General features: G+C 36.5%; 1 protein-coding gene across 14 annotated transcripts in view; it reads right to left on the bottom strand.

The window, feature by feature from the left end:
- CCSER2 (coiled-coil serine rich protein 2) overlaps positions 1 to 13,244 on the bottom strand; it is a 155,971-nt gene that overhangs the window by 29,771 nt on the left and 112,956 nt on the right. For all 14 annotated transcript variants that reach the window (XR_015156584.1, XR_015156583.1, XR_015156581.1 and 11 more), the window contains one exon: positions 50 to 139. Coding sequence is in view for 8 of the 14 variants with exons in the window: in XM_086381188.1 (XP_086237314.1) it covers positions 50 to 139 (90 nt within the window). In the remaining 6 variants the exon portion in view is untranslated. The remainder of the gene's footprint in view (positions 1 to 49; positions 140 to 13,244) is intronic.

The following is a 13,244-nucleotide window of genomic DNA, read 5'->3' on the forward strand; positions in this document are numbered from 1 at the left end:
AAACATCAAAATAGAAAATGACAAGAGGAGAAGAGCATGTGTTACTTACAGGAATTCTTCTCCAGGGTGTTTGGGTATATTTATCAGCATATGTACATTTTTCCTCTTTAGATTTTTGATGGCAGTTACACCGAGTTGCCTAAACAAAAACACAAATTTTTACATTAAAATTTTGTATATGTTAGTGTAATTTTACATATACACATACATACAAACAAAGCAATTAGGGTCTCTCTTAGGAGGTTAAAATGGGGCTTCCCTGGTGGCTCAGAGGATAAAGCATCTGCCTGCAATGCAGGAGACCCAGGTTCAATCCCTGGGTTGGAAAGATCCCCAGGAGAAGGAAATGGCAACCCACTCCAGTATTCTTGCCTGGAGAATCCCATGGACAGAGGAGTCTGGCGGGCTACAGTCCACGGGGTCACAAAGAGTCGGACACGACTGATCGACTTCACTTTAGGAGGTTAAAATAAAAGAAAAACATGAAAATCTACTCAGTAGTCTCCCATCTTATCCACAGACTAGGTTTTAGGTTCACCCACCAAGGCAAAATTTTAAATAGTCGAAACTACCCTTGGCAATCTCATACCATGAAACACACTACCTATGGTTTTATGTATATAAATATACATGTATACAGATATAGAATATATACAGCAATATATAAGCACATAAAGAATATAACTGCAAAACTAAATATTTCCCTAAAATGGTACTACAATCACTGTACGCAGTCTCTTAAACTCATTTTTGATGGGACTCAGATATTAAATACTACAGGTCCTCCAGAAAAGTTGTTTCTTCACTCCTGCAATGCATTTAAAAGGCTCTTTAAAGACGTGTTAACTTTATTGGACTGGAGTATTTTAAAGGATTTCTGTCCTTTAACAAAATCCATCTGACCATCTCAGTTCGTAAATAAATTCTCTTCTCCTAACTTCACTCACAACATATTCATTCAGTCATTTACACAACACAAAGTAACATGCCCATTGTGTAAACTATGGTCTCTCAAATAAACATCAAACTTTTTTAAAAAATGAAAAGACTGATAATGAGAATTTCTCCTCAGTGTGAAGCTGCAATACAGCTGTATTATTTATCAAACAACCTCACTGGAGGTAAATATACTTTTTTATAGGAAAACCTCTATAACAAATTCTTGACTATTTCATCAAGCTAAAATGATGTTTCTACTTTTAAAATATTTACCAATATTCAAATTTTTTCTTAATTGCAATCAAATCATTACAATTTCCACAATCAAAATCTAGTCAAAACAAAAACCTCTGTAATACAGACATGTTTCCTATTCTTTGTAGTATGTACGTATTTTCCATTCCAAAACATGGGACAGTCATTGAAATGAAATTCAATATATAAACAGGTCAACTTAGATCTCTTGGAATTCAGTAGGACTTAACTTTTAACATATATGGGAGGTATGAAAGCAGAAAAAAGATAAAACATTTATCTTAATGCAAGCACATTACTTATTTTATCTTGACTACTGCAATTCCAGGAACAATTTCCTTTCTGCAGCCTATGTGCTAACTAACATATGTAGGACAATAACTGGCAAATATTTGAATTTTCTATAATTCGAAAAATGTAGCTTTTAGGGACATTTCAATAGACAGACAACAGCTACTCATATCATTCCCTCTCCATCTGCGTTCTTTACTGCTGACAGATTCTTTCAGATGCTCACCTTCTGTGTGGTCCCATATTTCAGGAAGTATGTATCCTCTCTTGACTCGATAGACTTTGATTAGTCTGAACCAATGCGATTAATTCTACTCCTCAATGCTTAAGGGACAAAGAACCTAAATCTAGCCAATAAAACATGAGGCCCTTCTGGGTTCTTTCTAAGAAAGTGTTCTTAATTTTAAAAATGGATATGCTAAAGAAAAACAGGTGCTTTTCCTATTTGGGGACCACAGCATGAGTATATGACACAGAGTCACCACAAACATCTTGTGACCATGGAAGGACAGGCAAGAGTCCAAGAGGACTTCAGAAAAGCCAGCGAGAACTTTACCATTACCCATATGACCAATTAGGAAACCATGAAAACAGATGGGCTGATACACTTTCTTGTTATTTAAGTTTATAAACATTCTTATTTTCAAGTCACTTTAGTCAGACTTTTACTTAAAACTTAAAACATCACTAGACAGGCACTGATTCACTAGATGGTGATTTGGAGCAAATTATCAAGTAAGTTATTATTTATCATGTACCCATGGGCCAATTATAGCATTAAGGACTTTACATACATAGTTCATTTAATTTATAATACAACACTATACTGTCACGGTCGGTATTATTTCACTATCCCCACACACAGAAGAGGTTAAAAAAATTAAGTAACTTCCCTAAGAGAGTATGGCTACTAAGTTTCAGAGCCAGGATTTGAACCTAGGTCTATGCAGCTTCAGTCTGGTCATGGGTTCTCAAATACTCAATTACACAGCTAGCCTACTTAAACTGAATTCCACCTTCTATGTCTCCACAAAGAAAATTCTACACCAGTACTTTCATAGGATTACTCTGAGGACTCAAAGAACAAATATGTCTAAATTAATTATTATTTAACTACAGTATACTGAGGTGAAAATATACAGACATTCTAAGCATTTGGAATAAGGTTTAAATAGTCAAGCTTCTATACTTTTTGGCCTAATTTTTGAAGCACTGCAATCTGATTTTATATGTGCATATTTCTCATAAAATAAGAATTTAACACATTATATTGTCAATGTATTTTTTTAAGTTTACATATAAACAGAGGTTAGAGCTGAGTGTCTATTTCTGAAAAAAAATAAAAAGTATAGCAAGCTAAAAATGAAACAGGACTTTGAATCACCTAGAAAAACCTCCACATTTTTGATAAAGAAAGCACTAGAGTGATAGAAACTGCCAATGTCATTCAGCTAATTAATACGCCAAGGAAACATCTCTAATTCCTATTCCATGGCTCCTCTGATGACATTTTGCTATTTTTAAGAAAACTAATTAAGGGATATAAAGAAAGAAAAAGACTATAAAAAGGAAAATTTTAATTTTGGTAATCTGAAAAATGCAATTGCATATCTCTGCTTTCAATAGTTTATATCCTTTGAAATTCTTGATTTGAACAAGAGACTTTCTAGACCATAACTAAAGATAGGTGATGGGCTCTTTTGAAATAAATAATGTCTAAATTTAATATATCAAATACAGAGAATTTCACATATTTATTAATATGTGAATAAAGAGTAATGTTTTTGCTTGTGTTTTTCTTTCTTTCTTTAGGATTTTCTTAGATATTTCTAAAACCTTTCTAAATGTTATTTGTAAGGTGAGATATTCTTCAGGATAACTGACCCAGTCTCTTTAATAAGGGAGTACAATGAAAAAAAAAAAAAATTCTAAAGTAAAAGAGACTTAAGGGATATAACTTGATGCAATGTATAAACATACGAGATATTTTCAGAACTAGAGAAATCAGAATATGGACTGAATGTTAGAAAATATTTAAAAATTACTGTTAACTGGTTAAAGGTAATACTATAAATGAGAAAAGTATTTTTTAAAGGGCATACTGAAGTTAAAATAATTAAAACTTCTCAGCATAAAAAGCTGTTATCTTTCATTATTAATCATGTATCAATATAAAGTGACTTTTTTATAATTATTTCAGTCTTAGATTTATTTTTTTAATTTTAATATTGAAACTCCCAACCTTTTATATTCAGTATTACTATGCCATTTTACTTTACCTAAATTTCCTTTATGTGAAGAAATGAATGGATTTTGCTTTAAATCCTCAACAAAGCTCTCTACATGAGATAATGCCATCTCCATTTTTATTATATTAATATTTATTACATTCGGTTGAATTTCTGTCACCTTAGTTTTGCTATTTTTAGATATCCTTGGTATTTCTCTACGTCCTCTTTTATCTTTTGCAAGATACATTATTCTAACCTACGAATAGTTACCTTAGAGCAGTCCACAAACATTTTATCTAAGTATATAATAAGAATAATTTTAGATACTTATTTGTAGATAAATAATTCAGTACTTCTTCAGTATACCCTTTATCTCTTTCCTGAAACCTATTTTATCTAAATATTTACAAAAATAGAAATTTAAATTTTTAGTTAAAAATAATTATTTCAGAAATGTTTTAATCTATAAATTAAACAAATTTAACATTCAAATGATATACAATGACATATGATTAATGAGCCTCAAGTTTTCTTCCGTTAGTAGTTGGGAAGATTATCCCATCGAGTCTCTCTAAAGATGGGTTTCCATTTCACCATTCATTCATTTTAATCTTTACTTCCTTACTCCTGAGTTATTTTAAGATTTCTCTCTCAAGTATTTGGGATGCATCATTAAATAATTTTACAAAGATAAATGTATAGCATATTTTTCAATACATTAAAGGTCAGAGAATGTACCTTTGTATATAAATAAAAATGTGTTTAGGTACAGAATATGAGGGTCATAATCTTTTTTTCTAAAGTCACTAGATACAATTTTTGTGCTCTATAATACATTTCTGTAAAATGTGATGCTTAATTTCCTAAAGCTACCTTTTCTTTTCCCTGAAAATTGGCTACATTGGTTGGGTTTGTCTTTAGTCGTTTTTAATTGAAGGATAATTGCTTTGCAGAATATTGTTGTTTTCTGTCAAACCTCACCATAAATCAGCCATAGGTATACATATACCCCCTCCCTTTTGAACCTTCCTCCCATCTCCCGCCACATCTCACCCCTCTAGATTGATACTGATACAGAGCACCCATTTGAGTTTCCTGAGCCATACAGCCATACAGCAAATTCCTGTTGGCTATCTTATTTTACATATGGTAATATAAGTTTCCATGTTACTCTTCCATACATCTCACCCCCTCCTCCCCTCTCCCCATGTCCATATCTATTCCCTATGTTTGTTTCTCCACTGCTGACCTGTGAATAAATTCTTCAGTACCATTTTTCTAGATTCTGTATATATGCATTAGAATATGATATTTATATCTTTCTTTCTGACTCACTTCACTCTGTATAATAGGTTCTAGCTTCATCCACCTCATCAAAGCTGACTCAAGTGCATTCCTTTTTATGGCTGAGTAATATTCCATTGTGTATATGTACCACCACTTCTTTATCCATTCATCTGTCGATGGACATCTAGGTTGCTTCCATGTTCTAGCTATTGTAGACAGTGCTGCAACGAGCAATGGAATACATGTGCCTTTTTCAATTTTGGTTTCCTCAGAGTATATGCCTAGGAGTTAGATTGCTTGGTCATATGGTGGTTTTATTCCTACTTTTTTAAGGAATCTCCATATGGTCTTCCAAAGTGGCTGTATCAATTTACATTTCCACCAACAGTACAAGAGCATTTCCTTTTCTCCACACCCTCTCCAGCATTTACTGTTTCTAGATTTTTTGATGATGGCCATTCTGACTGCTGTGAAGTAATACCTCGTTGTAGTTTTGATTTGCAATTCTCTAATAATGAGTGATGTTGAGCATCTTTTCATGTGTTTGTTAGCCATCTGTATGTCTTCTTTGGAGAAATGTCTGTTAAGGTCTTTTTCCCACTTTTTGATTGGGTTGTTTGTTTTTCTGGTATTGAGTTGTGTGAGCTGCTTGCACATTTTGGAAATAAATCCTTTGTCAGTTGTCTCATTTGCTATTATTTTCTCCCATTCAGAGGGTTGTCCTTTCACCTTGCTTACAGTTTCCTTTGCTGTGCAAAAGCTTTTAAGTTTAATCAGGTCCCACTTGTTTACTTTTGTTTTTATTTCCATTACTCTAGGAGGTGGGTCATAGAGGATCTTGCTTTGATTTATGTCATTAGTGTTGTGCCTATACTTTCCTCTAAGAGTTTTATAGTTTCTGGTTTTACATTTAGGTTTTTAATCCATTTTGAATTTATCTTTGTGTATAGTGTTAGGAAGTGTTCTAATTTCATGCTTTTACATGTAGCTGTCCAATTTTCCCAGCACCATTTATTAAAGAGGCTGTCTTTGCCCCATTGTATATTCTTGCCTACTTTGTCAAAAATAACATACCCATAGGTGCATGGGTTTATTTCTGGGCTTTCCATCTTGTTCCATTGGTCTATATTTCTGTTTTTGTGCCAGTACCATACTGTCTTGATGACTGTAGCTTTGTAGTATAATCTGAAGTCAGGAAGGGTGAGTCCTCCAGCTAAGGACTCAGACCCTGAGTCCTTTGGCTATTCAGGGTCTTTTGAATTTCCATATGAAGTGTGAAATTTTTTGTTGTAGTTCTGTGAAAAATACCACTAGTGATTTGATAGAGATCGCACTGAATCTGTAGACTGCATTTGGTAGTATAGTCATTTTCACAATATTGATTCTTCCTACCCAGGAACATGGAATATCCCTCCATCTGTTTATGTTGTCTTTGATTTCTTTCATTAGTGTCTTATAATTTTCTGTGTACAGTTCCTTTGTCTCCTTAGGTAAGTTTATTCCCAGATATTTAATTCTTTTTGTTGCAATGGTGAATGAGATTGATTTCTTAATTTCTCTTTTTGATTTTTCATTGTTAGTATATAGACATGCAAGTGATTTCTGTGTACTGATTTTGTATCCTGCAACTCTGCTAAATTCAGTGATTAGTGCCAGTAATTTTCTGATACTATCTTTAGGGTTTTCTATATACAGTATCACATTATCTGCAAACAGTGAGAGCTTTACTTCTTTTCCGATCCGGATTCCTTTCTTTTTCTTCTCTGATTGCTGTAGGTAGGACCTCCAGAATTATGTTGAATAATAGTAGTTAAAGTGGACACCCTTGTCTTGTTCCTGATCTTAGGGGGAATGCTTTCAGTTTTTCATCATTGAGAATAATGTTTGCTGTAGGCTTATCATATGTGGCCTTTATTAAGTTCCTTCTATGCCCATTTTTTGAAGAGTTTTATTCATAAATGGGTGCTGAATTTTGTCAAAGGCTTTTCCTGCATCTACTGAGATTATCATATGGTTTTATCTTTCAATTTGTTAATATGGTGTATTGCACTGATTGATTTGCATATATTGAATCATTGCATTCCTGGAATAAACCCAACTTATTCATGATGTATGAGCTTTTTGATGTGTTGCTATAATCTGTTTGCTAAAATTTTGTTGAGGATTTTTGCATCTATGTTCATCAGTGATGAGTTCCCTGGTGGCTCAGACGGTAAAGCATCTGCCTACAATGTGGGAGACCTGGGTTTGATCCCTGGGTCAGGAAGATCATCTGGAGAAGGAAATGGCAACCCACTCCAGTACCCCTGCCTGGAAAATCCCATGGATAGAGGAGTGTGGTAGACTACAGTCCATGGGGTCGCAAAGAGTCAGACACAACCGAGCGACTTCACTTTCTTTCACTTTCATCAGTGATATTGGCCTGTAGTTTTCTTTTTTTGTGTTGTCTTTGTCTGGTTTTGGTATCAGGGTGATGGTGGCCTCGTAGAATTAGTTTGCAATTTTTTGAAAGAGTTTTAGAAGGATAGGCATTAGCTCTTCTCTAAATGTTTGATAGAATTCTCCTTTGAAGCCATCTGGTCCTGGGCTTTTGTTTTCTGGAAGATTTTTTTTAATCACAGCTTCAATTTTCAGTGCTTGTAATTGGGTTGTTCATAATTTCTATTTCTTCCTGGTTCAGTCTTGGAAGATTGAACTTTTCTAAGAATCTGTCCATTTCTTCCAGGTTATCCATTTTATTGCCATATAGTTGTTAATAGTCTCATAATCCTTTGTATTTCTGCACTGTCTGTTATAACCTCTCCTTTTTTGTTTCTAATTTTGTTGCATTTTTCTTTTTTTCTTGATGAGTCTGGCTAAAGGCCTGTCAATTCTGTTTATCTTCTAAAAAAATCACCTTTTAGTTTTATTAATCTTTATTATTGTTTCTTTCATTTCTTTTTCATTTATTTCTGCTCGGGTCTTTACGATTTCTTTCTTTCCACTAATTTTGTGGGTTTTTTGTTCTTCTTTTTCCAGTTTTATTAGGTGTAAAGTTAGATTGTCTATTTGATGTTTTTCTTGTTTCTTGAGGTAGGACTGTATTGCTATAAACTTCCCTCTTAGAACTGCTTTGGTTGCATACCATAGGTTTTGAGTTGTCATGTTTTCATTTGCATTTGTTTCTAGAAATTTTTTCATTTCCCATTTGATTTCCTCAGTAACCTATTGGTTATTTAGAAACATGTTGTTTAATCTCCATGTCTTTGCATTTCTTGCAGTTTTTTTCTTGTAATTAATATCTAGGCTCATAGTGCTGTTGTCGGAGAAGATGCTTGATTCGATTTCAATCTTCTTAAATTTTCTGAGGTTTGATTTGTGACCCAAGATGTGGTCTACCATGGAAAATGTTCCATGTACACTTGAGAAGAAGGTGTATTCTTCTGCATTTGGATGGAACGTCTTGAAGATATCAATGAGATCCATCTCATCTAATGTGTCATTGTTTCCTTATTAATTTTCTGTTTTGATGATCTGTCCATTTGTGTGACTGGGGTGTTAAAGTCTCCTACTATTATTATGTTATCATCAATTTCACCTTTTATGTCTGTTAGTATTTGTCTTATGTATGGAGGTGCTCCTATGTTGGATGCACAGATATTACAATTGTTATATCTTCCTCTTAAGATTAGTCCCATGATCATTATGTAGTGTCCTTCCATATCTCTTGTAATACTCTTTATTTTAAGGTCTATTATATCTGATATGGCAATGGCACCCCACTCCAGTACTCTTGCCTGGAAAATCCCATGGATGGAGGAGGCTGGTGGGCTGCAGTCCATGGGATTGCTAAGAGTCGGACACAACTGAGTGACTTCACTTTCACGCATTGGAGAAGGAAATGGCAACCCACTCCAGTGTTCTTGCCTAGAGAATCCCAGGGATGGGGAAGCCTGGTGGGCTGCCGTCTCTGGGGTCGCACAGAGTTGGACACAACTGAAGCGACTTAGCAGCAGCAGCAGCATATCTGATATGAGGATTCCTACTCGTTTTCTTTTGCTTCCCATTTGCATGGAATATATTTTTCCATCCTCTCACTTTTGAGTTTCTTGTAGACAGCATTTATTTGGGTCTTGTTTTTGTGTCCAATCAGCCAGTCTGTGTCTTTTGGTTGGAGTATTTAATCAATTTACATTTAAAGTAATTATCAATATATATGTTCCTATTGCCATTTTCTTAATTATTTGGGGTTGATTTTGGAGATCATTTTTCTTCTCTTGTATTTCTTGACTATATATATCCCTTTAATATTTGTTGTAAAGCTGGTTTGGTGGTACTGAATTCTCTTAACTTTTGCCTGTCTGAAAAGCTTTGTATTTCTCCATCAATTCTGAATGAGATTCTTGCCGGGTACAGTAATCTTCGCTGCAGATTTTTCCCTTTCAGTACTTTAAATATATCCTGCCATTCCCTTCTGACCTGCAGAGTTTCTGCTGAAAGATCAGCTGTTAAGCATATGGGGTTTCCCTTGTATGTTACTTGTTACTTCTCCCTTGCTGCTTTTAATATTCTTTCTTTGTGTTTAATCCTTGTCAGCTTGACTAGTATGTGTCTTGGTGTGTTTCTCCTTCGGTTTATCCTGTGTGGGACTCTGTACCTCTTAGACTTGAATGACTATTTCCTTTTCCATGTTGGGAAAATTTTCAACTATAATCTCTTCAAAAATTTTCTCATACCCTTTCTTTTCCTCCTCTTCTTCTGGGATCCCTATAATTCAAATGTTGATGCATTTGATACTGTCCCAGAGGTCTCTGAGACTATCCTCAGTTCTTTTCATTCTTTTTACTTTATTTTGCTATTCAGAAGTTATTTCCACCATTTTATCTTCCAGCTCACTGAGTCGTTCTTCTGCTTCAGATATTCTGCTGTTGATTCCTTCTAGAGTATTTTTAATTTCAGTAACTGTGTTGTTGTCTCTGTATGTTTATTCTTTCGTTCTTCTAGGTCTTTGTTAATTGATTCTTGCATTTTCTCCATTTTATTTTCAAGGTTTTTTATCATCTTTATTATCATTATTCTGAATTCTTTTCCAGGTAGTTTGCCTATTTCCTCTTCATTTATTTGGACTTCTCTGTTTCTAGTTTATTACTTCATTTGTTAATTGATTTCTATGCCTTTTCATTATTTTGTTTTTAACTTATTGTGTTTGAAGTCTCCTTTTCTGAGGCTTCAAGGTTGAATTCTTTCTTCCTTTTGGTTTCTGCCCTCCTAAATTTGGTCCAGTAGTTTCTGTAAGCTTCATATACGGTGAGATTTGTGCTGAGTTTTTGTTTGCTTTTCCTCTGATGGGCAAGGTTGAGTGAGGTGGTAATCCTGTCTGCTGGTGATTGGGTTTGTATTTTTGTTTTGTTTGTTGTTTAGATGAGGAGTCCTGTACAGGGTGCTACTGGTGGTTGGGTGATGCTGGGTCTTGTATTCAAGTGGTTTCCTTTGTGTGAGTTCTCACTATTTGATACTTCCTAGGGTTAGTTCTCTGGTAGTCTAGGGTCTTGGAGTCAGTACTCCCACTCCAAAGGCTCAGGGCTTGATCTCTGGTCAGGAATGAGGATTCCAAAGTGGTTTGTTATGGTATTAAGTGAGATTAGAACAAATATCCAAAAACGAGAAACCAAAGATGAACCCCAGACAAATGGCAGTTACAAAATCAGGCAAATAATAATTAAAATAATAGAATATACACATATACATATAACCCATGAGCAAAGTCAGAACAGTCCAACAAAAATAAAGTACAGTAGACTGACCCGGCAAACAAAGGAAATCAAAAATTATATTAACCAGTTAAGAACCAAACTAACTAAAGTACAAACTGGAAAACAAAACTAAAGCAAGGTGCCAAGTGGGGAATAAAGCAATGAAAATAAAACTAACAAATATGTTGAGAGCAAAGGAAAGAAAGAATAGATCGCAAAGTTAAACAGAGGTAGATGAAGATTTATATATGTTTTAAAGATTGACTGCAAGGGGAAAAGAACAGTAGGAAAAGTAAACAAAGGAATAAATGTAAAAAAATAATAGGTTTAAAAAATTAAAATTAAAAAAAGAAAAAAAAAAAAAAAGGGAAACCACCACAGAACTGCAAAAGCCCAAACAACAAAGAGGCAGAGGTTTATAACAATAATAAAAAAAGTGAGGAAAAAAAAAGCTCAAAAGCTTAATTGGATTTCATAGTGCCAATAAAATCAATAACTACAATGGAGAGGGAAAGAGAGGAACAAAAAAGAAAAACAATCCAAAAGAATCTACAGGACAAGTCAAAACATAAGAAAAATAAACATTTTTCTTGAGTCACTGCTGTCAGAGTCCTTTCCCTCGCTGGGAGTCACAGTCCACCTCACCTCCCTAGGATGCCCTCCAACACTGTGCTGATCTCTAGACCTGCTGTGGGGGCAGCTCAGATTCTAATCTGGTCCTACTCCTATGTATTCTTGCTTCCAATGTCCACAGCTATCAGAACTAGTGCGTTTCCTTTTGTGGGAGCTCTCAATGACCTTTTATATATTCCATAGACACAGTTGATCATGTGGATTTACTCTGCAGCTTGTACAGCTAGTCGGAAGGTTTTGGATCTTCTTCCTTAGCCATACTGCCCCTGGGTTTCAATTGTTTTATTTCCACCTCTGGATAAGGGTCGTCCACTGGGGTTTGCTCCTGAGGCTGCCCTGGAGGACTTGGGTTTGCCCCTGTGAGGGCCAGGTGTGGAGGTGGTCCAGCTGCTTGGGTGGCAGAGGTTCTGGCAGCACCAGGTATTCAGAGGAGTTGGTGGCTAGGGCAGCAGGAAATAGAGTGCTCTAAAAGGGTATGGCAACCAGTATTGGCCAATACGCTCCAGTAATCTTGCCTGGAGAACCCCTCTCCCTGAGAAAGAAGCCTGGAAGGCCACGGTCTACAGGGTCGCAAAGAGCTGGACACTAGCAAAGAGACCCTGCGTGCATAAATGCAAGCCTTTTCTTTCCTGTGGCAGTTCTGCCCCAGTGACAGTTGAGCATGAAGGTGGCGCAGCTGCTTGGCTTGTGGGGACTCTGATGGTACCAAGCATACAGGGACACAGACTGCCTCAACTGCTATCAGAGTCTTTTTTCGAGCCTCTTGTAGCTGGCAATCAGAAGGCCTCTTTGGGCAGTCTTTCTCCATAGCTCCACTCATTCAGGCACTTCGAGGGCTCCCTTGCCTGAGGTCCTTCTCTGTTGTTCCATGGGTCAGGGACATAGAGGGGTCCCCTTGGCTGGGGTCCTAGTTTGTAGATCGGCACATCAGGCACTTCAAGGGGCACCCTGGGTGGGGTCTTGCTCTGTAGTTCAGTGCATCAGGCATTTGATGGGCCAGTCTCTCTACTGTTCAGCTGCCAATGCTGGCTTGTGGGGAGAGAGGGGCTATGGTGATGGCTCCATCCCCTATGCGTGACTCAGCAGAATCGCCTTGCTTCCATGGCTGCCTGGATTTCCTCCACAGGCATTTCCCACCACAATCTCCTCCCTCACATCCCCTCAATTCAACTCTCTGCAGTCAACAGCAGCCCTTGCCCTGGGATTGCTTCACAATCCCTAAACTCCAGCTCCCAGCCACTGCGCCTTCCAGGGAACCTGAGTCCCTGTCTGAGGTATGTACAGCTCTGGCAAGATCTGATTCTCATTCCATTTAGGCTGCCACAGATCAGCTGTTTCACTCTCAGCCTTATATGTTTCTCCTCCGACTCAGACAATTGCCCCGATGTGGGGATCTGGTCTCTGTTTCACTTCCCCCACCCGCCAAGGGCAGGTCCAGTCCTAACGCTTCTGCTTTTTCCCCTAGTTCCTTTGTCCTACAAAGTTTTGCGTGGTTCTGTATGTTCTTTTCCTCTTGTCAGCTACTTCTGTCCATTCTCAGCTGGTGTTCTGCATGCACTTCTGTTTCTGAATGTGTATTCCTGATGTATCCATGGAGAGAGATGTACTCCACATCCACCTACTCCTCCATCATCTTGTTCTCTGTCTTTAGTTTTGAAATACAAAAACTACTCTAACTCTTGTCCTTCTTAATTTTATATTTGGTAGGCCCTCAATTTGCACTATTGGGTTATTTTTTTTTCAGGTTCATTACATCCTCTGATACCCTTAATCATAATATCTGATCCACCTATCCTTACTATTTATTCATAAGCTGGATCTCTGATTTGACCCCAGTGGCTCAGAGCTCAGTATGTTTGATATTTTATATTCTGAG

Source organism: Bos grunniens, chromosome 28 (assembly GCF_055505025.1).
Source record: "Bos grunniens cultivar Pamir isolate PY7600 chromosome 28, Bosgru_T2T1.0, whole genome shotgun sequence".
Classification (NCBI taxonomy): domain Eukaryota; kingdom Metazoa; phylum Chordata; class Mammalia; order Artiodactyla; family Bovidae; genus Bos; species Bos grunniens.